A 25538-nucleotide genomic window follows, 5' to 3' on the forward strand; every position below is an offset into this window, starting at 1 on the left:
ACAACAGAGGCACTGGTGTTGTTTTCACCATTTAAATCTGACTGTGGCCACTGGGTTCTTGGGGGTCACCTTCAGTAGAGTGAACCACCACAGCCACAGGATTTACTGAAGACAACTGCCTGTTTGACAATTATACATCATAACATAATACAACACAAAAATATCTATAATCTGAGGGAACCCTTTTGCTTCACACTTTGATCAATTGGGTCAGAAATAAAGAATGAATAAGCAAATACAAATCATTAAAAAACAAAATAAAATGCCCAGATTCAAATATATTGGGTTTTTTCCAATTTACAAATGTAACATAACATAACACAACATAACTGTGAATGGTAATATTCAAGTTATACGCTTCTGTTTAACCCACTTATTAATGAAAAACTGTTGTTATTTTTAGAGCTCTCTCCACTGTGGTGTGTTTTATCCCGCCTGTTTGCAGGGGGAATTGTCTGTGTGTGTGTAATCTTGGGGCCCACCAGTGTATGGCATCAGTTTGGCTGGTGAGATAGAGGAACATATGACGCTATGGTTCTCTTCACTTCCTGTAAAATTATGTTCAACAGAAACAGCTACATGTGAAACAGACAAAACACCGACACTATTTCAGAAGAGTGAGAAAATGGACTTCATATTCACTTCATGAAGACTTTTCTCCACTGAATGACATGGCGTTTTAGGTAAGATCTATGATTTCTGCTTTTCAAGCAACATTTTGTGTTTGCATGATCTTGAACATTTTCCCTTAACAGGGCCTTGTCTGTCTTTGTGAACTCTGATACTCAGCGATAAAAGAGCTTTCTGACAAAATGCAAACACAATGCAACCACTGCAACATTACCTTTATTAATTATTACCTTGCAAGTTATTATTCATACTGCTTCTTTTACAACTTACCTCAATGGTTCATAAAGATAATTGATTCATTTGCAGCACAGGGCATCCTACATTTAAAAGAAACTGTTTGTTTAATTTGAAGCATACTACTCCTATAACTTTGGAGCCCATTCACCAATGTGCTTATTCTAAATTAGCAACAGTTATTTACAGAGTTATTTCATTATAGCTAATAGAGAAACATGATTTATGTTAGCTGCAAGTTCTCACAAGAGGTGTTTAGGAATACAAACATTTATACCAAAGAACTTCTAGGGTATATTTTATACAGTGTTTTCTATGTATATGGAAAAAGAAGAAAACTGTTCTGTTACATAAATTTCTACATATATATATATATATATATATATATATATATATATATATATATATATTGTAAGGTATCTCACTATCTGAGCTATTATTTTGCACCTAAAATACTGAAAACTTGTATATCTTAGTTATATGATTGCATACACACAGCGAATTGAATCATTCTTAATCAGCATAACATATATTAGATATTGCTTTTTTTACATGTTTTCCTTAATGTTGGAATCACATTTCAGCAGCAGTTAACAACGTCATAATTAGTTATATAGATTTCATGATTTATCCTTTTTACTTTTTAGAATGTAAATGTATTAATTAATATAATATAATTTGTTTTTCATTGAGGGAAAAAAAACACAATTTGGGGATACAAGTATGTTCTGCTTGTGATTGTTTCTATTAGAAATATTTCATTGAGACTATCATACCAGTCCGCTATAGATGGTGTGCCCTACTGTATATTTAATCATATTCAACAGTTACATTAATTTCCTGATACATTGTTGCAGTTGAACAGCCAGAGGACAGCCATGGACGCCCTGCCTGTCAGAGGATCACAGCTCTCCCCAGAGAAACCCTTTGACCAGAAAGTGGACCTCAGAGCAGAGAAACGTGAATACCTGCGAGGACGTAACAACGTGACTTCATGTCGCAGCCCAACAAGAGAGCTGAACACCAGACTGATCAAAAATGAACTGAAGGAAAAGAGGCATCTTGAATTCCTCAGGAGGAGATCAGTGAGCCCAGAGCCGTGTGGTGAAAATATTTCCAACTATTCTTCCAGGAGGAAACTTTCACCAAACACGTTTTCATTGAAACATTACAGTTCATTCAGCAAGTCAGAGACATTGCATACAAACATCCAAAATACTCCCACAGCAAATGGAAGGCTTCCAAAGATTATTTTAACACCCAACAGCAAAATATCTGATGGCCCAAGCACCAGCAACTGGGTAAATATCATTCAATGTTATTAAGATGGTTATCTTAGAAGAAGAATGATTGATCTTCTTCTTTAAAGTTATCAGAAAGCAGATTCTTATTTTATCTGAGATGACTGTTACTTTTATTCATTTATTTTTATTTTGCCCTTATTGGATTTTATTATTAATGTTGTCAATTTATTTATTTTTTCCTCTGTAAAGAACTTTGTACTTTTGAATAACGCTCCATTATTTAACTTTTGTACACCTGCCTCTTCTCCCTCTCCCCTCAGGCTGCATTATGGTCAGAACAGGTAACACTAAGCCAGGAGAAAGGCAGCGCTAGAAGTCCAGCATCTACCTCTCCACCAGAGATAAAGGAAACAACCCAGAGCAGGAAGAAAGGCACAGATACAAGAGAGACTATAAATGGTTAAAGTCTTGCCTACTTACATAACATTGTTGACCAAAAATGCAAATTATCTTCCATACTAACAAGGCTGTGTCCTAACTTTTTCTTAAAGGTCAAAATACAAACATCAAAACATTCATCCAAACAGAAAAGATCCACAAAAAATTCATCATCAAAACTGAAAATATTCTGCAAAAGAAGATAATGCACGAGTCCAGTGTGCAGACTTTGTGAGTTTATCTTAAATCTCAAATGTCATATACAAAGCAATAGTGATCAACTTTTTTCCCCCCCTCACATATAGTTTTATATTTGATATAAAACCGATGTGAATAATTAATTAATAGTGATAAACTGCCAGCTTACAAAAAAGTGCACAAATAAATGTTTTTTATCTTAATAGTATATTTTCTTTCTTTCAGGTCTGGTTTTGTCACTGTGAAGGAGTCAGTAAGTTTCAAACTGCTGCTAAAATAACCTGGGTTTTATATCTTATTTTCATATTAGAAAAATCAGATTTAAAGAAATGTCTTTGATGTCTCTTATCTCTCACATTATAGGATCTTCAGAGGTTGACTGACTACTTGCAGGTAAGTTCTGCTGATGTGTTTAGTTAAAGCAGGACTGTGCTACCCTTAGAGAAATTAACACATTTTCCTCTTGTAAATAAAACATTGAACTCATAAGCTTAAAAATTGGGGATCTTATTGATACAGAGGCACTTTGTCTGGAATGACCTCTAGCTTTTGGTGGCTAACGTTAGCAAAGTGAGCTACATTTTGGCGAGACACAGCAGGCAAAAACATAATTTTTCAAGTACTGGTCAATTTTGAGATTTTGTGCTGTTTTGATTCTATAACATGTTTTCTTTCAGGCTTTTGGAAGGAAAACGTACAAAATACACATTTAAGTGTTTATTTTACTATAGTTTGTCTATTTGCGTCTGTAGATTTCTCCTAAATTTACCAAAAGTTAGCATTCTAACGTAACATAAAGTACCGCGACAGCTGTGTGCACCATGTCAACAGAGATATCGTTGGAAAGCTCCTTCTCTCCTGCACAATCTCATCAAATCAAAATATGGTCATTTCCTTTGTATCAGCAAGAAACCAAGTCTTAAAACAAGAAACGAAATCTCATTGGCTGGTGTCAATTTCTGACAACGTGATTCGTTCAGATGCGTCACGTGGTGTGCTAAAACACTTCCTGGTTAGCTTTCCGCTAGAAATTGAAATCTCAAAATGGCAAAGGAACGGTGAAAAAAACGTTCACAGAGAAGACGACAACAATTGTCACTTGCACGAAGCAAGATTATACAAAAAACAAATGACCCCGAACATGAAATACCTTCACGGAGTGCGTCGATGCGCAAACTATCATCCAAAGAACAGGAGGGTTTAGCTAGCGCCTCACTGCAATCTTTAAAGGTCGTTTTCTCAAAACGAGTTTTTTTCCAACTCTGAGTTCGAAATTTCAACTTCAGTAGCACGTACATACACCAACACTTCCAGTTATATTCCTATCAATATTATGAAGGCTTTTACAGAAGAGTTTGTTCATATATCATTCATAGCCTGAATTATACAACATTGTATACCTAAAAACATGGCGAAAATTGATATTTTAGGGCTGTTGATAGTATTTTCTGATTTATGGAGTGATAAAAAGAGATATCCAATATCCATTCAGTAAAAGTCTTAGATACTAATATGCCTACAAAATGAAACAAGAATTTTGAACCTGGCTTTATCCAAAGTTCAGATTTCGATTCCTGAAATGTGTTAACATTTAATGAGATAATGGATCATTTGCATATTTAAACATGCTATTTCAGAAAACTTGTAATACAAAAAACAATTGCCTTATTGTAAGTAATTAACTGGATACATTTCTAGCTGATACCTTTAAGTTAATAAAATTACCCTATTCACCTGGGATGTCTCGCCTTAACTGACATTACTCAAATAAGTTTGACTTTTATCAATTTGAGCCACTGTTGGTTTTCATTTAACCATTTATCATCATCACAGTTTTATCACTCTTGCAAGTTGGATAGTTTTGCTTTTAAAATAATATGAAGCTAGAGTATGGCCTGTGAGCAATTAGTGGCAATTGACTTAATGGCTTGTCTGTATTTTTGGATTATTTGCAATAAGCGACAAGTTAGGTTCATAAATATTATAAATATATTTTTAACTAGAATAAGCCATGAGGAATTTTTTTTTTTACAGTAGATTATTCTCTAACCAGGGTGAAAGCCTACTAAAAGCTTCGTAAAATAAATCAAAGCAATACAAAAACAGGGCATGAAGTTAATCTATTAGATTGGAAAAGGACACACAATTGTTAAAAGCAGTAGAAGCAGTATTGAGATATACATATCGAACAGGATTGTAAGCAACAGTCATACTTTGCTGCTGTAGTTTGTTTATATCCAGATAGCCTATGAGTTAATTGCCTAAATGTTTGTGACAAAAATAAGAAATCTTGCAGTTTTATTGTTATGAAGAATATGAGATGATATTTGAAGTTGTGGGCATACGATGCTGACTTGATTTGCATGTTGTTGAAGCTCTCTCTCTCTTCTGCTGTGTGTTTGTGTGCCAGGAGGCCCTGTGGAGAGAGGAGGCTGTGAGGAAGAAGCTAGCAGCCCTCCAGGAGAGCACATCAAACCTTGTGAACTCCTCCAGCAAAATATGGACGGTAAGATTCTCCATCATCACGAAAACCCTCAGTGTTTCGCAGTAACAGATTAAAAATACTAAACACAAATCTTTAGTTTTAAGAGGAAATGTTGTCTAAGTTCTCTGGTAATAACACTGAAAAACTCATTTGGTGAATGCTACCTCAGGAAGGCCTGTGCAGTCTGTGGTTAAGAGCTTCCTGCTTCCGCTCTAAAGCCTATATTGCATACTGCAAGCTGTCGTTCTTATACAGGAAGGGTGTGACATTCAGTTGCTATATTTTATAGGTGCTATGCATCCTCATTAGTTTTTCTTTGCTTTAATAAATGAAAGGGTGAGCTTTGTGTTCCCTTTTTTTGTTAATTTGTATTTGAGTTTTGAGAGCTGTGGATCTAGAAGTTGATTTACTTTAAAACAATGAGTGCCTTTTAATTCTCACTCAGGTGTTATTCTAAGGGAACTTATACGTAATGTTTCCACACTCAGTACAGTGTATTGTCGCAGCACATGCAGACATTGGGATCTGTTTTGAGGCTCACTGATGATGCAAGTTCCCTTTGTGCACCTGTGAGCGCAGACAGTGAAGAGTCAAACTGTCACAGAGTCTGGTAGACCAACCATTCATTTTCCATCTGCAGGCTACAGCGTGACAGCCACTCATTTCCTTTCTAACCCACACAGGCTCGCTGCTCTGAAGACCTGCTGAGAAACAAGATCAAGGCTCTGGAGGCGCAGCTGCAAGTCAGCCTGCAGGTAAGAACTGCAGCTGCTGGTGAAGAACAAACCATTTAGTGTTTCTTTTCTGTTTTTGTATGATTTCTTTGCAACAATCCCAACATGTTGTCCTTCCTAAAGAAGCCAACCTTCTCGACACTTGTACTGAGTCATGCAGTGATGATACTACTATATCGATTTGTTTAACACTGTAAGCATTTGTAGGTGTACCTCAGCAGTGTTGTGTCCTTTTAGAAGTTCCCCAAGGATGGAGTGAAGAGACTGGTGATACAGATGGAGAAGCAGAAAATGGTGTATGAGGAGAGGGCCCTGGTCACACTGCAGAAGGTCACACAGGAGAAAACTGAGGCGCTTTGCAAGGCTGAGACACTGCAGGTCATAAACACATCTAGCTTTTAACTCAAAACATAAACAACCAGAATGTTTCCTTTTCACTATGCTGAAAGACACATTCATGTCACTGACTCAATTATGTTTTCAGGTTGTAGATGTTGCTTTTGACATGTCAAAAAGTAAGATTTTATACATGAATCTCTGAGATACCTTGTTTTTGTGCCACTAGGAAGCACTCATAAAAGTAAACGCAGAGTCACTGAGGTGGCAGAGCCTTTATGAGGAGCTGAAGCTGAACTCTGTACAGCGCCAGGAGAACCAACACCTCAGTGATGATCAACTGCAACAGCTGCACAGCCAAGCGGAGGTACGGTAGTCCAAGAGCAGGTGGAAGGAAAGAGGTTTGACTGTGTGCTGTATTATAAAGCCTCTGTGTGTACTGTTCAGCTGTCTAGAGGCAGAGAGTCCGGGCTGAGGCAGGAGGTGGTGTCATTGAGACAGGAGAATAAGGACCTACGGTACAACGCTTCCCTGCTGGAAGAGGACAACCAGACCTTAAGAGAGGAAATTCAGGACCTCAGAGGCAAGACAGTCATATTATTTTATACTGAGGGCTATTTTTATAATACGTGCAACACACATCAGTAATTTAAACTGCTTTCTATTCCCTAGATGTCAGCAATAAGAGCCAGGACTTGATGATGCAGGAGCGTGTGATGTCAGAGGAAGCAGAGACACGACAGGCGGAGAGGAGGGACTCTGAGGTGGAGAAAGAGCTCCGTCACACTCAGGAGAAACTCCAACTCAAGGAGAGAGAGGTAGAGTCGAGATATCAAAGTGTACTGTAGCGCATTTACTGTACACGTTTCACAATTTGATTATTTCAATCTGCCACACGAATATTCATAAATTAGAATGTTCATGATCTCAGAGTTGTACAGAGATGCATGATAATCATGATGGTTAAAGAGGCATTATTCAGAAATATAAAACAAAGGAAACACCTTGTATCGACAAGGTTCTTTTTCAAATGAATGTCAAAAATTCTCAGTCATTGCAGACAAATGTATTCTCAATACTGCCATATGGTGTGTCTCTGTGTGTGTGTGTGTGTGTGTGTGTGTGTGTGTGTGTGTGTGTGTGTGTGTGTGTGTGTGTGTGTGTGTGTGTGTGTGTGTGTGTGTGTGTGTGTGTGTGTGTGTGTGTGTGTGTGTGTGTGTGTGTGTGTGTGTGTGTGTGTGTGTGTGTGTGTGTGTGTGTGTGTGTGTGTGTGTGTGTGTGTGTGTGTGTGTGTGTGTGTGTGTGTGTGTGTGTGTGTCTGCAGTGCGAGGAGCTGCAGACAGAGCTGCATGCCGTGGAGCAGGAGTGTAAGTCCAGCCAGGCCCGGCTGTCGCAGTGCAGGGATGAGCTCCGGCAACTCAGCCATCACCGCAGGAGACCGGTGAGCTGTGTGTGTGTGTGTGTGTGTGTGTGTGTGTGTGTGTGTGTGTGTGTGTGTGTGTGTGTGTGTGTGTGTGTGTGTGTGTGTGTGTGTGTGTGTGTGTGTGTGTGTGTGTGTGTGTGGGGGGGGGGGGGGGGGGGGTGGGTGTGGGTGTGTGTGGGGTGTGTGTGGGTGGGTGGGTGGGGGTTAGGGAGTATAAAACACAAGTCCTTGATATACTCAAATGCTCTCATTAACTGACAAAAGCTTTACATTAGTAAGACAACAAAAGCATCAATGTTACAGTACAAAAGTAAAAGTATTCACTTTTAAACAATTTTTTTGTTATCAATATATTGTATGAGATATAATTATCGAAATAGGGGAACTTATTTGGCCATATATACTGCTTGGTAGCCGCAAAGGGATAAAAAGAGTCTTATCTCAACATATGATAATACATAATTTATTGATTATTTTTTTCTAAATTTGAATCTTTAAATGAGTTAAAGATATTGAATACATGTGGTAAAGTACCAGGGATCAAAATTGTGCTTAGTTATCTTACCTTATATATCTTACTGTATAGATGTAACTATATATTACTTTATATTTTTCTTCCCTCTTTGTTTAGACGCGGTGTGGCTCCTGCTGGAAGGTGTGTTTGTTCCTCCTATTTCTCCTGGCTGTGGCGGGGGTTGCCATGTTGTGGCTGTGGCATCCTCCTTTCAGGGAGCAGGTTAAAGACCTGTACTCAGACATAGAAACACGTATCGAAGACTATCTCATGGACATGGCCTCTCCTCAACACTCAGGCTGTTAGACCCATATGATGTCAACATTATTTTATTGTCGTTTTTTGTTGCTTTCGATGATCTTTTTCTTCTTCTTTTTTGTCTGGGATTTAGGATGCATTTAGTTAATATTTTTGGATTTGATAAAATGTTTGAATTGGAACTCTGAACAGTGAACTGTGAACAGTTTGTGTTGCCATATGTGGGATGTTTGCAGAAAGTTCAAATACATGTGAACACCTCCAGTGTGACATTTTTTTGTAATGTTTACAAAAATTAAAAAGCACTGTGACTTTAATAGATTTCTGACATTAATAACATTTTGAGAAACTGTGAGTTAATAGTCTCAAAAAAATAGTGAGATATTCTACTGTAAACTTGTTCTGTCAAAAGCACCCTATTTTATATTGAAAAAGCCATGTCAAAATGAAATAAAATATAAAGTCAAGAAAAACCTGTTCTCCACTGTTCTCAATTAAAGAAAGAATGGAGAGCAAGGGAAATGAAATAGCAATTCAAGTTTTACAGACGTTACGTTATAATATTGTACAAATGTGCCACTAGTTAGAGTCTAGAGTTCATCGTGCTTTGGGTTGATAAAAGATTTGTAAGACACTGTTAACTAACTAACTTAACTAACTAATCTGTGGGACTAATAAAGGTATTCTGATTCTGTTAAAAAAAAAACACTCATGTTTACAGTTTCATGGTTGTATACTTGTGCAATCTTAAACAAGGAAACACAAAAAAAGACCCCAGCTGTCACGTCATATCGTTTATAGTTAATAATAAAACTCAAGTGTGTTCAAGTGAAACTAAATGCCTGAGCCCCACAACAGTATTTCTAGGGGATAGGGTTGCTGCACTTACTTACTGTACAAACAATAACTAACTTTTGTGTCGTGTTTGGGGAACATAGTCATATCTTAAAAATAGTAATACTGCATTACACTGTGGATATACTAATTTACAGTCAAAGTAAAGTAAGGTTCTGCTTTGAAAAATGATACTTGGGTTAACAAAAGGTATTATACAGTAAGCACCTGTCAGAGTTAGTTTTTTAAACGCAGACATTTTTGGTGATCACCGTGATGGATTAACATATGTATACTTAGTGTTGTGGCTGTTTAAGGTCAAACACACTTTGACTACTCTACAGTATATATACTATATATTATGTAGTTCAATCTACAACAGTACAAAACATGTTTTTAATCATCATCATCATCATCATCATCATCATCATCATTATCATACCTCAACTTGCAAAGTAACTACAGCTATCAAATAAAGGTAATACATAAAAAGTACAATATTTCCTTAAGTTCATCAACATTGTTCTCAAGTACAGTAGGCTATATTTTAATAAATGTACTTCACTAAACAAATGTATCAAACCTTATTGCATTATAAAACGATATATTGTATCAATACTTGACTATAGTTGAACCAGTATCATCATATTGAATGGGTATCATTTAATATGATGATACTAGTAATATCCTGTATTAGGTCATTGAGTAGCCTATGACAGAAAAAACCCAATACAGATCAAAGAGACATAACGTAAAAATGACTGTCAGAGGGAGAAGCACCCCTTCACAGTTAAGAGCTCAGCGTTATTTATGTCAGTAATGGTAACAACCAGCTCTCAATGCTAAAATGACAGAATAATATGTTGTAAATTCTACCCAAATGTTCATGAAACTGACAGACATGACCCATGGCAGTGTCTATTGTCTGATAACACTCACACTCAGAGACAAAACACAGCGCTGTTCATTGTGTTCAGTGGTTTTAACAGTTCCAGATAAAGCTCCATTCTCACCAGGCCCTGACACAGCACATCCGTCCGTTTACCTGCATGTTCCCCAAATACACCGCCACCTACTGAAGGGATGGATCTCTGCCTGCCTGAGGTCAATCTCGTGGTGGAACTGACACCGAGAGTGAGAGGGGGCAAAGTAAGAGCAGAAGAGGTTTTTTGGTACATATTTCACAACAGGACTAAGAGGATCTTGCCAAACCCTCTTTGACTTTCAGAGTGATACGCCTCTGCGAGATGAGGACTGCGGTTCTGCTGTTAGTCGTGGGGTTGTGTGTGCTGGACGCCACATCTTCCCTGAAAATCTGTGCGTTCAATGTTCAGAGCTTCGGTGAATCAAAGGCAAACAACAGGAAGGTTATGGGGATTCTACTAAAGGTATTTTACTGTGTGTATACAGCTAGAACAACATCTACACAAGAGTAAACAACTCAAAGATTTTCTTTGTCTTTTGCTCCATAGATTCTTTCTCGGTGCGACTTGTGTCTTATTCAGGAGGTCAGAGACTCCAAAGGAGCAGCAATAAAAGCTTTGGTTAAGGATCTTAACAGGTACAAGCTTTCTCAGTTTCAAACCGGCTCATTCAAAGGATGTGGTAAGACCTCTGTCACACATTCAACTTTAAACGCATCTCTTCTATGTTGTTGTCGGCAGATATGACAAATCTAACACATACTCCTATGTGGAAAGTGAAAGGCTGGGCAGGAAGAGCTACAAGGAGCAGTATGTTTACCTCTACAGGTAACCTATAATCTAACACCGCCAACTTATGTAGAGGGACAGTTTAGGGTGACATCTTTAACATTGTCTTTTTTCCTCCCTCATCTTCTTCAGGACCAATGTGCTGACGGTCCAAGAGCACTATCAGTATCCTAAACTAGAAGGAGACGGGACCAATGAAACAGATGTTTTCTCCAGAGAGCCTTTCATTGTTCGCATTCACTCCCCAACAACATGTAAGATAAAACAAACGGCATCTTTGAAAACTCGCATGACAGGAAATTAGCCACCTTAGTATCTTAGTATGATCTGAGGCCAGTATCACATAGATACATTTATCACATGTTCTTTGAAGATGCTTTACTTATAATTGTTTTCTTGTGTTGCAGTGGTGAAGGATTTTGTCCTGATTGGTCAGCACACCTGTCCCAAAAATGCCATGAAGGAGATTAATGAACTGCACACTGTCTTCAAAGGGATTTACCAGAAGTGGAAGACTGAGGTTAAACCATAGCATTATTTTCCACTTATTTTGGTCATGTTTTATCTATGTCTCTGTCAGTGTTCTGAAGCTTGGCCTCTTATGGTTAAGCTATGGTTTCTCGCTTCCACATATCATGAGATTTATGAGTATCTTTGACGTTTTGAACTTCCCTTTTTGCTTCCTTTCCTTCACTCAGAATGTGATGATCTTAGGGGACCTCAACGCTGCCTGCAGCTACGTCACCATCAAGGGCTGGAAGGCCAACCGCTTGAGGAGTGACCCCAAATTTCACTGGCTAATCGGAGATGACCAAGACACTACTGTCCGTGAGAAGACACACTGTGCCTACGACAGGTTAGTGAAGTACTGAAGAAGTCCTTTACAATCACTCTTTTGGCTGTAGGGTAATGCCTTCAATACGTTTCTCCCTTTCAAACAGGATCATTGTCCATGGACGTGAGATTATTTACGGTATAGTGCCAGGCTCCGCTCAGCCGTTCAACTTTAAAGAGAATTTCCATCTCACAGAGGAGGAGGTAAACATGTTAAAAATATACTTTTCTTTGTTTCAGTATTATACTTAAAATGTAAATTAATCCTGTTCTTCGTGATGTCTCTTTTAGGCTCTCGAAGTGAGCGATCACTTCCCTGTAGAAGTTGACCTGAAGCCCAACCACCGCTACCTCCTCCGCAACGAGCTGTAGGACAATCATCATCAAACCCGGATGTCTTCATTTGAACTGTTTTACTTGATTTTAGATGTCAAATAAAATAAAAGCTACTAACAAAATAATCACTGACAGCTATTGTTCTTTTTTTAATGACTAACTAGTGAAAGTTGCACTGCACTCATCTCAGTTGCATAAACACAAATACATGTGTGTTCTTTTAGCATGAACATTGTGTACGTCTGCTGGAGTTTATATCATTCATCTGACACTAAAACCACATCAAGGCTGACACACTTCATGAATTCATGAAGTAACTTCCTGCAGCAACACAATTTACTTTTGTGACTTCACTTCTTTGAGACCTTTTGATTATCCTCAGTTGTATGGTAAGGTTTAACTGCTGAAAACTGTATGTTTAATCGAAGATAGTTGTTTAAATATGTAATTCACGCACTGTCTGCCTGACAGGAAGCCACTTGCAGCAACAACAGAAGAGAGCTACTGCGTCCTCTCTTCCTTTCTGAGAGGAGATCATCTGTGCAGTATTGTTTGTCTTGACATAACTCGTACTATTGCTTTTCCTACTTGAAAAGATGGAGCACAGTTTTGCTGAACTACTCAGTGATGCTTTTTCAGGTAAGAAATACATCATGTGGTATGTATTACTTATTTTCTTTTTCATGATTTACTTTTATTTATTTGTCAAATGCTGATGTTGTTACAGAAACAGCAGTCCCATCTTTCTCTGATGGAGATTTGGACTTTGAGAAGATACATTTTGAGGATAAATGTGAGGAAGACGAAACAGACATCTGTGCAGAAAACGTACTTGCAAAAGAAGACAAGGCTTTGCAACAGGAAGCAACTGCAACTGCAGTTTTGTCTTGCATGGAAATTCAAGATACACGCACAGAAGTTGTTGAAAAGCAGTATGATGATATAAGCGACAATGAGGATTTTGAAGGTGCAGGGGTAAGGAGCAGCATCAAAATACTCGAGGAAGATTATACAAGCTCAGAGTCCGAACAGGAAGGATCCGTATCTGAGCAATACGAAGTGGCTGAGGCAGAGGATATGGGAACAGGAGCACAACCAGAGTCTTTTTTTAGGTCAGTTAGCTGCAGCGATGAGTTTTGTGTCGGTAATAAAGAGGACAGGGTCTTTGCTGAGAGACAACCTCTGGCCCTGGAGGGTGCTGAAAACCCTCAAGTTAGAAAAGAGGAGCAAGGTGAGGGTGAGGGTGATGAGGAGGTGTCCTATTTTGAGAGAGTCCCTGAACGTAGCAATGAGATGATGTTAAGAGGTGATGGGATAAGAGAGGAAGATGAGCAAGAAAAGGAAGAGGACTTGTGTGACTCTGAGTGCGAGGGCATGAACATTGAACAAGAAGAAAACGTGCAGTGCTTTGGGCAGGAGTTTAAAAATACTTGCGGAGATGAAGCAGCAAAAGCCAGTTTGGAGTTTCCAGAAATATCGGTTCAAAATCTGAAGGATCTTATTGCTGAAGTTAATGGTGATGAAAACGGCGAGCAAATGAAGGAATTCTCAGGGGAGGAGCACCAAGACGCAGGTGAGAGCTTTGCAGATTATCCCTCAGACTTTTCTTCATGTGAATATGTAGGAGATGAAGGAAAAATGCAAGAGTCAAACACCTTGGCTTGTGCATCTGACAGCGAAACAACTGAAAAGCAAAACACCGGCCTGGAAAAATATGTGACAGATCTAATATCAGATGTAGCATGTATGGGAAAAGATGAGGACACTGAGGAGGAGGGAGGCAGGTATCAGTGCAGCAGAGATTCAGAGGTGTATGAGTGCAGGAGATTGGATGAAGCAACTGGAGAAAAAGAGGTTGAGGATGGAGGTGAGACAGGTGAGAATGATTCCTACACCTCCAGCGATGATTATGTCCAAGAAAAGAGGAGCGATGAGGAACTCTTTGACATTACGCCTCTACAAGAGCCTGAAAGCAACAACAAACTGAAGGACACAAGATGGGGACAGTGCAGCGTCTTATGACGAGTACAAAAGGGAGGAAGCAGCTGATTTCAGCATAAATTGGAATCTAGACGTGTTAACAGCTCATCTGTCTGAAGACCTGTTAACCACAGAGGACATAGACGAGGTGAACACAGCACTTTCAGATGTGACTCGGCGTCCTGCGGCAGAAGACGTCCACAGCTACTCAGTGGTACAGAGAGGGGATAAAAAACAAACAACAAGCCCTTCTAACAGGGGTTCGCTGGATGATGATGACTTCTTCTTCAACACTGAAGCCTATGAGATCACCGAGCTAGGACAGTTAGGAGAAGATGAGTCGGAAGAGGAAAGGAACTGGGATGAACAGGAGAGAATCAGGGCCTTCTCCAAGTATTATGATGACAGCGATGAAGAGACTAGAAGAAGAGGTGAGTGAGGATGATGAATGGTAAAGTCTTTGTATATGGAAACATATTTTTAAAACAATTAATCAGCTTCCATTTGTTTTTATTTCTTACAGAGAGGCAGATAAAAGTTCAGTTTTGTGCAAATCCATTGTCTCAAGTCATTCACTATGAAACCGACGAGTGGTGAGCAAAGTTCAACTTTCTGTTCTTGAAATGTAACAACAACCTGAGCTGTGTCAAATGGAAAATGGAAATAAGTGTGTCTACTTTCTAATTTTGCTCAGCAGTGACAGAGATTCACACAGCAGCTCCACTGAAGGGGAGGAGGACCTGAGTTCTGCAGAAACATCTGAGGTTTGCACGCAGACTCCAATGAGCACACATGACAGCAGAGATGCAAGCATTAGTCGACAAACTGATATATATATATGTATATGTTTGGGTATGGAATGACAAAATAAAAGAGGTGAGGCATTATCTTGGACTTTGAGAACATGTAATGGAAAATGTTCACTGATTTCTGACATTTTATGGACCAAACAAGTAATCCAGAATCAGTAGTTTCAGCCCTAATGAAAACACACTAATAAATAAAACACATAAACACAACTAACTATTTTCCCCCTGCTTTCCGGAGTCCAGGAATTGAGGGAGATCGACGTCAGCAGGGAAATGACTCCGGCCTGTGATACTTTAAACACTCAACCACCAGAGAACATGCCTGATATCAGCGACACACACATTTGTAGCAGGAAACAAAAAGTGTGTACTCACTGACCCTCACTGAACGTTCACTTTGTTAATTTGTTCCTGAACTTTATGGTTACTTTCCCTCTCTATTGTTTCCTTTGTTCCTGCAGTGTTTCAAAAATATTCAGTAAATTAACTACTTTGTTGATATACATGTGGTGCTTGAGTAGTCTTTTGCTTCTGCTTTTAATAAATATGATAATTCTGACAATTATATTTACCAGTAACTTTGCAGATAAGATAACAAACAAAATAAACTTTGAATATATTATATAGATGAAATCGTGGTTTAATTTGTTTGTACTTTATGTTGTAGCCTACTATGTAAGTTTAAATGATCTGAATCATGTTTCTTCCACTGTCAGTAATATTACTAACCTTAAAATAATCAGCCAGATCTTCGTAGAGAATTTAAAAGACGTTATGATCTGGATTCTAGATAACAATTGCTCATTTGTGATGAACACATCGAAAACATATTTTAATTTGTTTTTATTAGAAGCCAGCTAGTGGCGCTGCTTCATTTCTGCAAAGGAGAACACAAAAACCATAAAGAAGAATGTCTCAAACGGAAATGGAAGTGATGTAAAATTTGACGGAAGTAGCGAATGTTTTTAACATTCGGGTCAAGAAAGGAGGGCGGGGTTCAATCTCTCCATGTTTTCAAACTCCCGTTCGACTACCGCCTTTACTGACTGCGAGACAAAACGAGCGCCTCTTGGTCACTATCGGTTGTTGGTCTGGTTTGGCAACCGAAACTAACAGACTAACCGAAAAAGAACAAACAATAATAACACAACACAACACAACACAGACACCTAAACGAATTAATCCAGACAGCAACATGTCTTCGCTAAGGAGTAAAACTGTGAAGGAGATCAGCGACCTGCTGGACGAGTACGAGATAAAGCACGGGCCTGTGGTCGGTGAGTGGCTCTCAACAATCTCATACTTTGCGCCCGTTTTTTAATCAACGTAAACTCCACAGGCCTCCTCCTTACCTGAGTAAAGTTACTGACTTCACTCCTGTAGCACTGCCAGAATCTCCGTGGTTTCATGTGGACACTTGTTAATATTGTCTAAAACTACGTTTGGTTCTCAGACTCCACCAGAAGTCTCTATGAAAGGAAACTGAAAGAAGCCATGGCCAAAGGAAAGAAAGCGAAACCATCACCTGACCAAACCTACTACAGAGAAGAGGGTAACTCATTATGTAACTTTACATATTCTCTCAGAACAGCAGTCAATATTAAAGCTTTACTTGTATGAATACATGTGCAGTAATAAAGTCCACTATTGTGCCAGAACTTTATAATTATCCGGTACAACTGGATTCAACAACAATTCATTTAAATGAGCCTCAGTCTTAAGGTCAAATTGGAGCAACATAGTTATACATGTTATTCATGTTTGTGTCTTAATTTCAGAGGAAGTCACCTATGAATACAGAACTCCTGTAAGTATTTCTGTTCACCCTTTTATGGTTGTATTTTTCCATGACATGCCTAATAAATAAGTTATACCAAATGTTTGTATTCAATCTTTCTAAAAGCAAACATCAGTACTTATTATCACTGCTTCTAATGTTGCAGGACAGGGGTGACGGTGCGGGAGACAGGTCAGCTTTTCCATTACCTGCTCCAGTCCAAACATTAAATTACTTTCTTATATTTATTGAATCAAATACAAATACTTCTTAATCACTTATTTTTCTCGTCTATCTAGTGGGTCATACAGAAGGCCAAGACCAGCTTGCAGTGAAAGGGAACTTAAACACGAGTGAGTTATAACTTTATAAATATTTTTTGTTTTACTGGAAGTTGTCAGTATTCCAATATTTGAGGTCGTATCTCCCTCTCTACAGGACATCCTACTCAAACTATTCAAAACCAAAGCCTGAATACGGTGGAAAGGAATTTTCTGATGAGTAAGTATATTTATATAAAGTCAAACAGTGTCACCATCAGATCATTTCCAAATGTAGTCTGCGTCACCTTTTTGACTTTACGAAATTACTTTTGGTATCTCCATACTTTCTTTTTTAAATGTCTTACTCCAACTTTAACTTAAATGTCTTACTCCAACTTCAAAAATATTGTACTCGGCACTCCTTAGTCCACTGCATTTATTAGACAGCTATAGTTACTGCGTGCTGTTAAAGATTACGTTTATAAAATATAGTGTTTCAGATTAAACTACCCAACATGATATCAAATATTGCTATACAAGCTTCACCTCAACCAGCTGCTAGAAGATCTGAATATTTCCTCCAACAATGATTTAGTCTAAAAATGTCAGAAAATAGTTTCGCTGTTTAAAATGTGGTGTAACTGACATTGAATGGCCCAAAGGAGGCAAGACCGTAATTACGTTAAAGTATGATTTCAGGTACATCATAGTAAACCAATGCTAATACCAGACTTCAGAAATCAGGGGTTCTTTGTAGTGGATCATTTTAATTATGTTCCGAAGCATAATTGATTCCATTCCCTTTCAGGTCCCACATGTACGACCTGCCGCCCACTTCCAAAAGCCCCTATTTGAAATCGACCCCCGGACCCCCTAAAGAAGCTCCGAAGGCCCCGCCGTCGTCCCGCCTCGTCCCGCTCTGGGTTCAGTTTGTGTTCTTCGTGGCTGTGGCAGTCTTCCTCTACTTAGTTTTTTCCATTATGGAGACAAATGAACCCATCAAAGGAATAGAATGATTTTGTTTTTAAGTCATGTTCATTTTATTGGGACGTTATTCTTTATTGTGGATTTTAATTGATTGAATATATTTCGGTTAATGCCTTTTTTTGTTGTTGACATTGCTGAAATTGGGCTTTCTGCAATATTTTATGCGTTTTAATTGCAGTTTTTTGCTTGCTTATGTTTGACACAGCCTCCCTACAGCAACACTACTAGAATAGATGCTTTGTAGACATATCCATAAAACAATGCACAAAATCCTTCTTACTCTTAGCTGGACAGTAGCATTTCTGAAGATCATCCACAGCACAGTGCATTCACTGCTGTTTGGCACCAAATGAAAAGTAGAGTAGAAACAAAGACTGCCACAGCTGCACATTAAATATTTACAGAGATAGTATGTAAGGTCGTTGGATTAGCATAATAAGATGTGTCTTTAAAAAGTGCCAATCATATATACTGTAAGTCTCAGCCACTATCAATAAATATCTCACTCTTTATCCACAACATACAATATTCTAAAGTATTACATAAAAGTGTACATCATACTTCTAAGACCCTTGTTTCAATTTCAGATTCAATCAAGAGAACATTTCTCCTGGTTTTAGGAAACTTCTTTTGTATATCATTGGCACTAACTTGGAGAAAGTGTGTATCTATAAAAGGAAAAACACCCGGACTCATCTCACGGTGTGTTAACCAATAGTTGAACGTCCAAGGTGTGACCGGCCAGAACTATTTAGCGTCCCAATGTATTACTTTAAGTGTTAAAGATAATAACGGTTTCTAATGGTCTATGATACTGTGTATATTGTTAATATAAAGACTGACCAAAACCTTGTACTTACTGTAACATTATCTTGTGGTACAACAATGCTTCCTTTTGTCAGTTTAAAGAAATAATTATAATAAAAGTACAGATGGGACAGTTTTGAAACCAGCTGTATTGCAAGTGCCTCAGTGATTTTGTAAGAATAATTGGGGTAATAATTAATGTTTTTTCAGTGGTTAATGAGAAGTTGGGAAATGTTTTCGGGTACCAATCTAAAATCAAACTGTTTATACAAGCTGTAACGCTATGATTCAGTAGATATATCACACTTTGTACGACATAATCCAACCTTTCATCCTATAGTTTGATGTGTGTTTTGTATTGCGGTTACATAATTCAAACTATTAAAGAGCTTGTATATGTAAACATTTTAAGCATTTAGTAATTTATTCAAGAGCAACAATACATTTGAAATGTTTAAATAATTGAGGATGTAAAAGTAAATGAATTGTATTATGCATAAAGTAAAACATTTGTCCTCTTGTGCATCTTGTTGCGATGCTATAAATCAGAAATATTTGGACTGTCAAACAAAATTAAGTGAATCTCAGAAGCTCAAACAAAAGCAGCATTTTAATCAACAACAGCTTCTATCCACCAACTTTAAGTGCAGTAATGTACAAACTGTTGGATTGAAAATAAAGAAAATCTTATAATTCTTTAAGGATCATTGATCTGAAGAAGCAAGTACATATTTAGCTAGTGGAGGCTGTTATTAGTGTTGCCTGGTAATAAATACAAAACAAGGTAATTACAGAGACCTGAGGGACTAACGTCACATTCTCACAGTTCCCAGACATCTGGCGTCATGGCAGTAGCCAAATCTGAGTGAAGCTGAAATCTAACAGAAACTAGACGTTGAACTGGAAGTCCTTATTTACAGTCAGTCTTCTGTGGTCGATAGTTCAAATCTTACCATAATGCAAGGCTTAAAAGCCAATCCTATTCATTCTTCCCAGCAGAATCACTAGCCTTACATTTGGTGTGAGGTCTTTGTTAGAGTCCAGCAAAAGCTTTCTCATCCAAATGCTGCTGAACTGGGTCCGACCGAGCTTTTAGGTTGTGAGTCACGTCTCCTGCCGACTGAATCCACAATGGAAGCAGCGCGAGCCTTCTGACCGTCCACTCATCAGTGATTCTGCTGGAAGAAAAAATACAATATACTTTACTTTAATGCACAATTAAGAATATTATATTTCCTGTGTATCAGGATGCATTGATGCAAATCTCCTTTACTCTAAATATTATCCCCCTCTCCCAACTCCTTTGAAGTTCTCATCTTTTATTCTTTCACCTTTAACCTTGATTCAGACTTTTTGAAACTAATAAGCAACAAAGGATCCTTTAGTGTCAAATGAAAACAGAATACAAAGTAATCTAAATGAATAAACATAATAAAATACATGTTTCAAGTACTAGTCATCACTAGTGCTCATTGGTTTTAGAAGACACACAATCAGTTAAATAGAGATCGTCTATATGTGGTAACAGGGATTCAGTTCATTGTTATACATACACCTGTAACATTTGCGACATACTTTGTTAAGCTCACACGATGCACAATACAAGAAAAATATTAAATCCTTTTTTGATTACTTGCTATTAATCAGCAAAACATGGGGAGGAGGCTGAATATTATTCTGTAGGCATCATATGTTCAAGAATCATGACATTATATACCTTTAGTGTTCTGTTGCCAGCACACCCCGTCATAGCTTGTTAATTGATAAGGCAACATAGGTGTTGTCCACACCTGGAGACAGAAGCACAAATATTACTCTCTGTGCACATACAGGATTTCACACCACTATAGCTCAAAGGTGTCGATGGAAAATAAACCTACAGGTTCTGGTCTCTCGCTCCAGTTCAGTGGGCTTCTTCTCCTTGTTGCACAGCACCTTGGCCACAATGATTATAACGACGACGGTCACCACAAAAGTCAGGCTGGACACAATCCAGCTGATCACCATCGGACTCAGGACTGGGTCTGGATCTGAGGGAGAGAGCAGTTATCTTTAAGTAACATACAGGATAGGTTTCCATCGATGGGATGATACAAGTACAGTTGCAAAAGAGAAACACAAAACAAGCTTTACAAGTCAGGAATATATACATAATACCATATTGATTCATATATACAGGGGTGCACATAACTTTCTCAGTGAGGTACTCAGATGAGTACCTGGAGTCAGTGTTTGGTACTCCAACTTCTGGCTCCACTCAAAGTTATTTGATGAAGCCCTCTGTATCGTGAACGTCAATGGGGGGGGGGTTGCTAGTGGAGTACTTCATGAAAGTCGACAGGGGGGGGGGAGGGGGCTAGTGGAGTACTTCGTGACCACAGAGTGTGAATGTTGTGATCAGCTGTTTTTGCGCAGTTCTCCAGTGAAGGGGGGGGGGGGAGTCTGTTTGGCTTTGTAAGGCTCTTCTTCCACTTTAACGCCCCGTTATGTAATGTTCTATTACTTTTCCTGATGTTTTAGGTTTCTTACGTGGCTTGCTTTTAGCATCAGTATCAAGATATTTAGGCAGGTATATCCAAATCACAACACTACTTTACTTACATATGTCATTCTTCTAACATGTTATTGATCTATGCTCTGTCTCTATATGAATGTCAGTGTCACCTCTGATGGCTATAGGCAGGGGCTGGCTTTCTCGGGAGATGAAGGTGCGTCCACCCATCTGGACCCGATACAGGCAGTAGTAGTAGCCCTCGTTGGAGCTCTGGGCGTCAGGGAAGGTGAAAGTGACGGAGGGGCTGAGGGCAGGGAGGGTCTGGCGCACGGTGCCGTTGGAGCGAATCAGACGCAGCTGGAAGGAACCTCCAGGGTACTGCTGGGGGGTGGAGCAGGTGATGTTGAAGTTGTGGCCTTTAATGACTGAACCAGCAGGGGCCTCAGTGGACGTGTTGTACCAGTGTTGGGGAGTTAGGAGTTCCACTGTGAACCATTAAAAGAACAATTAAAAAAGGTTATTCCAAAAAATACAGTTAATCATGCTTAACAAGAAAGTCCCAACTCTACTGAACTATAAAACTACAACTTTCTTTTCAACCCTTACAATTTCCCGAAATATTCTCAAATGAAATGTCCTTTTTTGTTGGGTCACACTCAAGATACTCAAGATTTTACTAACAAGTAACCAGTGAGAGCAATATTAACAACAAACTCAAAATTGAGAACATCTGGCAAGGTAAGACATTTCCATTACATGCTGAATGCAACTGCCAATATTACCAATTATGATTTTGTCAACATAAATAGAAAAATGTATAATGAATGATAATTTAATTCAACACAGCTACAATGAACCAAATAAATGATAAATCATGACAACATAAATAAATACTGTGGATACAATATCTTCTTTCTGCGTCCAGTGCTGTCACTGCATAATTTTGGTGGTACGGAATCAAACAGCTCAGACTTCACTCAGAAGTGGAGCTTTTTTGTATAGCACACACTGTGTTATTCATTGCTTGAATTGACCACACTTAGCACCAACACTGTTTGGAGATCCAAATAAAGTGTGGGAAATTTCCCTTCAAAGATTTATTTGGGCAGAGAACAAATGTCTCATATGTTGCACAACAATGTGCATATGTTGCACATAATGAGCTCTGGTGAAACAGAGTCAATATGGATGAGACAATGCGGCCGTGACTTACCCACAGTGATGTTGATGGAGTTGCTGGGTGGAGAGCTGAGCAGCTGAGGGGGGTAGCCGCTCTTGATCCTGTACCGACAACTGTAGCTGCCCTGGTGGAAAGTCTCTATGTCGGTCAGGGTCAGCTCCACCGGGGTGGGGCCCTGCTCCGCCCTCTGAGTGACCAGCGGTGTGGACACTCCATGCTTGTACAGGTGGAAGTCACTGAGGTGGTGACCCAGCAGAACACTGCAGCCAAAGCGAACAGCCTCGCCAGGAGAGAACACAGTGTGCGGTGACAGCAGGGTGAGGGTGGGCATTAGAAGCGTACCTGCGAGGAAAGGACAGATTAATCAAAACATTTCAGTGATGTCATCAGGTGTTAAAGTACTCTTGAAAGAGGTAGGTTGAGGTCGGATAGGGAGGGATTTTGCAATGGTTGGTAACTCATTCTACCACCAAGGGATGACAATATTATCTGGCTCACATTTAAAGATCTGATTAGTTTTGTCATAATTCATTTACAGATTCTGTTTGTCCAGGCTGGTTTTCTTGCCGTTATGACATTGAACTAATGCTAAGGTGACGGAGTAGGATTTATAGGTTGCTGTTTTTTTAAAACAACATTCAAAGTAAGCTCCTCCACCCTGACTCGACAAGGGTGAAACAGCTTGTCAGCAGTTGAAAGCCAACACCAAATGTGTTATTGTTTTTAAACAAGCTTTGTCCACTTGGCATTACGTCTTGCTTAATTTGCTTTGCTGTGTCTGCCATTTCCGTATGCCACTAACCAGAATAGGCTCAATGAATCAACCCAGCAGAAATCACTCAGTCAACCACCTGGCAGTGGCCATTGGTATTGAGAATGACTCAACAGAGTAGAGTCTTACCTGAGCATATTACCCCTGCATCATTCTCATGGGTGCAGTATGCGTCACTGTGGAGGACCACAGCACAGCGTGTCAGACTGGCCTCGTGTCCCGAGCATTGGACATGCCGCAGCCAGATTTCTCCGCTGCCTGCACCAAAATGTGCTTCATGGAGGGCAGATTCAGCTAAGCCACATCCAAGCTCCAGGCACACCACATGAGCTTCTCGGCGGTCCCATCCGTGGTCGCAAACAGTCCCCCACTGTTCATGGCGGAGTACCTCCACTCTGCCAGAACACTTGTTCTCCCCGTCCACTAGTCTGACCCCACCTGTGGATCAGAGGAAGATAGCTTAGAGACAGAAAGTGGAGGCACAGGAAGAAGCAAGGCTATGTCACTTCCAGGCTTACCAAAAGCAGTAACTCCATCCCACAGAACACCTAACAGTCCTGTCATGAAAACACAAACATGCAGTTGTTATTGGGCCAATTCAGATTTAAAATGTCAACAATAGCAGCCAACTCTTCACTTAGTTGCTTTTCTATTAGGACTTAACACAAGCCAAATGTTTTAGGAGCATTTTAGTTAAGATTCTAGTGTTAAGTCACTCATAACATATTGATAACATCTCAAAAAGTCATACATGCGAAAAAACGCTTGTTCACTTTGCAATTAGTAACCAATGCCATTGTGCTCACTTAAATTAATTGCTAAGTAATGCCGTTACATAATCAACCATAAGCTACCCAAGTTAGCGGGTCCTGCTTCCGAGTTAGCGTTAGCTGAAAACAAGCTTAGCTGAACATTATTAGCTACCTGGGCTACATCCAGGGGGCTCACCTGTTAAAAGGATACGCAGGAGCATCGTTCCTCACCCTTCCATCACACGGGCGGGTGGGAAGGATGCCAGTTGTCGTGGTGATGATGCTGCCAGCCGTTTAAAGCTAGTGACAACACAAGACATCAGCTAGCTTGTGGCTAACTAAAATAAGAGCTAGCGGCTAAGCAACTTTACTGACACTAACGGCGTAATCAACCACTGACGCTATTTATTTTACAAACAAGTAGTTCTGGTCTGGAGATAAAGGGTAGTCCGGGTGGTTGTACCATAACACGATGTCCATGAGATAACGTTAGGACAACTACATACCGCGTCAGGTCGCCATACTCATTACTCAGGTCAGGGTTTAGCTGCTAGCGGTTCTCCCTGCGGCAGACAGAGGTCAGCACCGACGCAGCGCTGCAGTTAAAAACGAAACAGCCAGGAGCTGCTGCTGCTACTACACACAGCGCGGAGGTGGACAATAACTTGGTACTAGGCCTGAATATATAATGTAATTTTATATATTTACAACAGGATTATTTCAAATGTATGCTACTTTACTCTGCTTCAATTAATTGACATATTTCACAATCAGAATTTTGTTTATTGTAATTTTTCATATATATACAACTATGTTTATTTTTTTTAACATTTGAATTATCCAGAATATTTTACATTGTTTATATTTGATATCATATTTTTCATTTTCATTACATTTTCAATTTTTCATTCTCTATTCCACTTTTAAAGGTGGGGTAGGTACGTTTGAGAAACCGGCTCGAGATACACTTTTTATTATATTCCATGGAATGCTCTTAACATTCCGATAGCAATGAACAGGCTTGTTTGAGACGCGTTGCGGCTCGCCTCGAAAGTAGACGAGAATAGCCGATCGCAGCCGGGGGAGGTCTCAAAAAGGAGTCGGCTTCTTCTTCTTCTTCTTCTTCTTCTTCTTCTTCATCTTCTTCTCCTGCTCAAGATTAGATTCAACTTTATTCTTATTGCACACATTACTTACTCCACCACAGTAATCCATCATCAGCTTTACTTTTTTAGATAAAGTTTTAACTCACAATTGAACATAACAGGCTTCAACATATGCGGCGTTCACACCAGCGCTTTTCAGTTTCTAGCTCCGAGCGGGAGCTTTTCTGGTTCAGCTCCGGTTTCCCTTTTCAGCTCCCGCTCTGTTCACACCGCCCACTGGCGCCCCAGAGCTGCCCCTGCTGCGTCATGACGTCACCGTTTACATCGCTGATTTGCTCCCCAACGGCACCCATTACGACGCTCACAACAACAACAACAACTGCGTCGGGTCGATGATCGTG

At 39.3% G+C, this 25538-nt stretch overlaps 5 protein-coding genes across 9 annotated transcripts; 4 read left to right on the forward strand and 1 right to left on the reverse strand.

The window, feature by feature from the left end:
* Nucleotides 1–556: 556 nt before the first annotated feature.
* traf3ip3 (TRAF3 interacting protein 3) lies at nucleotides 557–8811 on the forward strand. Its single transcript, XM_034087117.1, has 14 exons — nucleotides 557–683; nucleotides 1722–2165; nucleotides 2429–2567; nucleotides 2660–2777; nucleotides 2970–2997; nucleotides 3108–3137; nucleotides 5155–5250; nucleotides 5913–5984; nucleotides 6201–6341; nucleotides 6529–6666; nucleotides 6747–6882; nucleotides 6972–7117; nucleotides 7624–7740; nucleotides 8354–8811. The coding sequence occupies exons 2-14, from the start codon at nucleotides 1743–1745 to the stop codon at nucleotides 8540–8542; spliced, it is 1773 nt and encodes a 590-aa protein (XP_033943008.1). The 5' UTR covers nucleotides 557–683; nucleotides 1722–1742; the 3' UTR covers nucleotides 8543–8811.
* Nucleotides 8812–10348: 1537 nt separating this feature from the next.
* dnase1l1l (deoxyribonuclease I-like 1-like) lies at nucleotides 10349–12335 on the forward strand. Its single transcript, XM_034087737.2, has 8 exons — nucleotides 10349–10716; nucleotides 10801–10889; nucleotides 10993–11079; nucleotides 11173–11294; nucleotides 11448–11560; nucleotides 11739–11896; nucleotides 11982–12078; nucleotides 12166–12335. Exons 1-8 carry the CDS (start codon nucleotides 10576–10578, stop codon nucleotides 12244–12246), a joined length of 888 nt encoding a protein of 295 aa, XP_033943628.1. The 5' UTR covers nucleotides 10349–10575; the 3' UTR covers nucleotides 12247–12335.
* Nucleotides 12336–12528: 193 nt separating this feature from the next.
* Nucleotides 12529–15362, forward strand: LOC139434187 (sodium/potassium/calcium exchanger 1-like). Of its 3 annotated transcripts, none has more exons than XM_071203793.1 (5): nucleotides 12529–12599; nucleotides 12682–12849; nucleotides 12938–14621; nucleotides 14714–14783; nucleotides 14885–15362. In XM_071203793.1, exons 2-3 carry the CDS (start codon nucleotides 12807–12809, stop codon nucleotides 14230–14232), a joined length of 1338 nt encoding a protein of 445 aa, XP_071059894.1. In that variant the 5' UTR covers nucleotides 12529–12599; nucleotides 12682–12806; the 3' UTR covers nucleotides 14233–14621; nucleotides 14714–14783; nucleotides 14885–15362. The 3 variants fall into 3 exon arrangements, with proteins under 3 accessions (XP_071059894.1, XP_071059895.1, XP_071059896.1); XM_071203794.1 differs by having other exon boundaries at nucleotides 12583–12849; nucleotides 14885–15066; nucleotides 15243–15362; XM_071203795.1 differs by having other exon boundaries at nucleotides 12583–12849; nucleotides 14885–14954; nucleotides 15243–15362.
* Nucleotides 15363–15676: 314 nt separating this feature from the next.
* Nucleotides 15677–19236, forward strand: LOC117449104 (uncharacterized). Its single transcript, XM_034086498.2, has 7 exons — nucleotides 15677–16276; nucleotides 16453–16551; nucleotides 16778–16806; nucleotides 16943–16968; nucleotides 17076–17129; nucleotides 17215–17277; nucleotides 17848–19236. The coding sequence occupies exons 1-7, from the start codon at nucleotides 16195–16197 to the stop codon at nucleotides 18053–18055; spliced, it is 561 nt and encodes a 186-aa protein (XP_033942389.1). The 5' UTR covers nucleotides 15677–16194; the 3' UTR covers nucleotides 18056–19236.
* A 188-nt stretch (nucleotides 19237–19424) lies between these two features.
* Nucleotides 19425–24608, reverse strand: LOC117449106 (uncharacterized). Of its 3 annotated transcripts, none has more exons than XM_034086500.1 (8): nucleotides 24228–24608; nucleotides 23798–23836; nucleotides 23409–23717; nucleotides 22541–22849; nucleotides 21498–21812; nucleotides 20714–20863; nucleotides 20551–20623; nucleotides 19425–20008 (listed from the first exon to the last, which is right to left on the reverse strand). In XM_034086500.1, the coding sequence occupies exons 1-7, from the start codon at nucleotides 24250–24252 to the stop codon at nucleotides 20580–20582; spliced, it is 1191 nt and encodes a 396-aa protein (XP_033942391.1). In that variant the 5' UTR covers nucleotides 24253–24608; the 3' UTR covers nucleotides 19425–20008; nucleotides 20551–20579. The 3 variants fall into 3 exon arrangements, with proteins under 3 accessions (XP_033942391.1, XP_033942390.1, XP_071059897.1); XM_034086499.1 differs by having other exon boundaries at nucleotides 19425–20011; XM_071203796.1 differs by lacking the exon at nucleotides 23798–23836 and having other exon boundaries at nucleotides 19425–20011.
* Between the last annotated feature and the right edge of the window lie 930 nt (nucleotides 24609–25538).

This window comes from Pseudochaenichthys georgianus, chromosome 7 (genome assembly GCF_902827115.2).
Source record: "Pseudochaenichthys georgianus chromosome 7, fPseGeo1.2, whole genome shotgun sequence".
NCBI classification, from domain to species: domain Eukaryota; kingdom Metazoa; phylum Chordata; class Actinopteri; order Perciformes; family Channichthyidae; genus Pseudochaenichthys; species Pseudochaenichthys georgianus.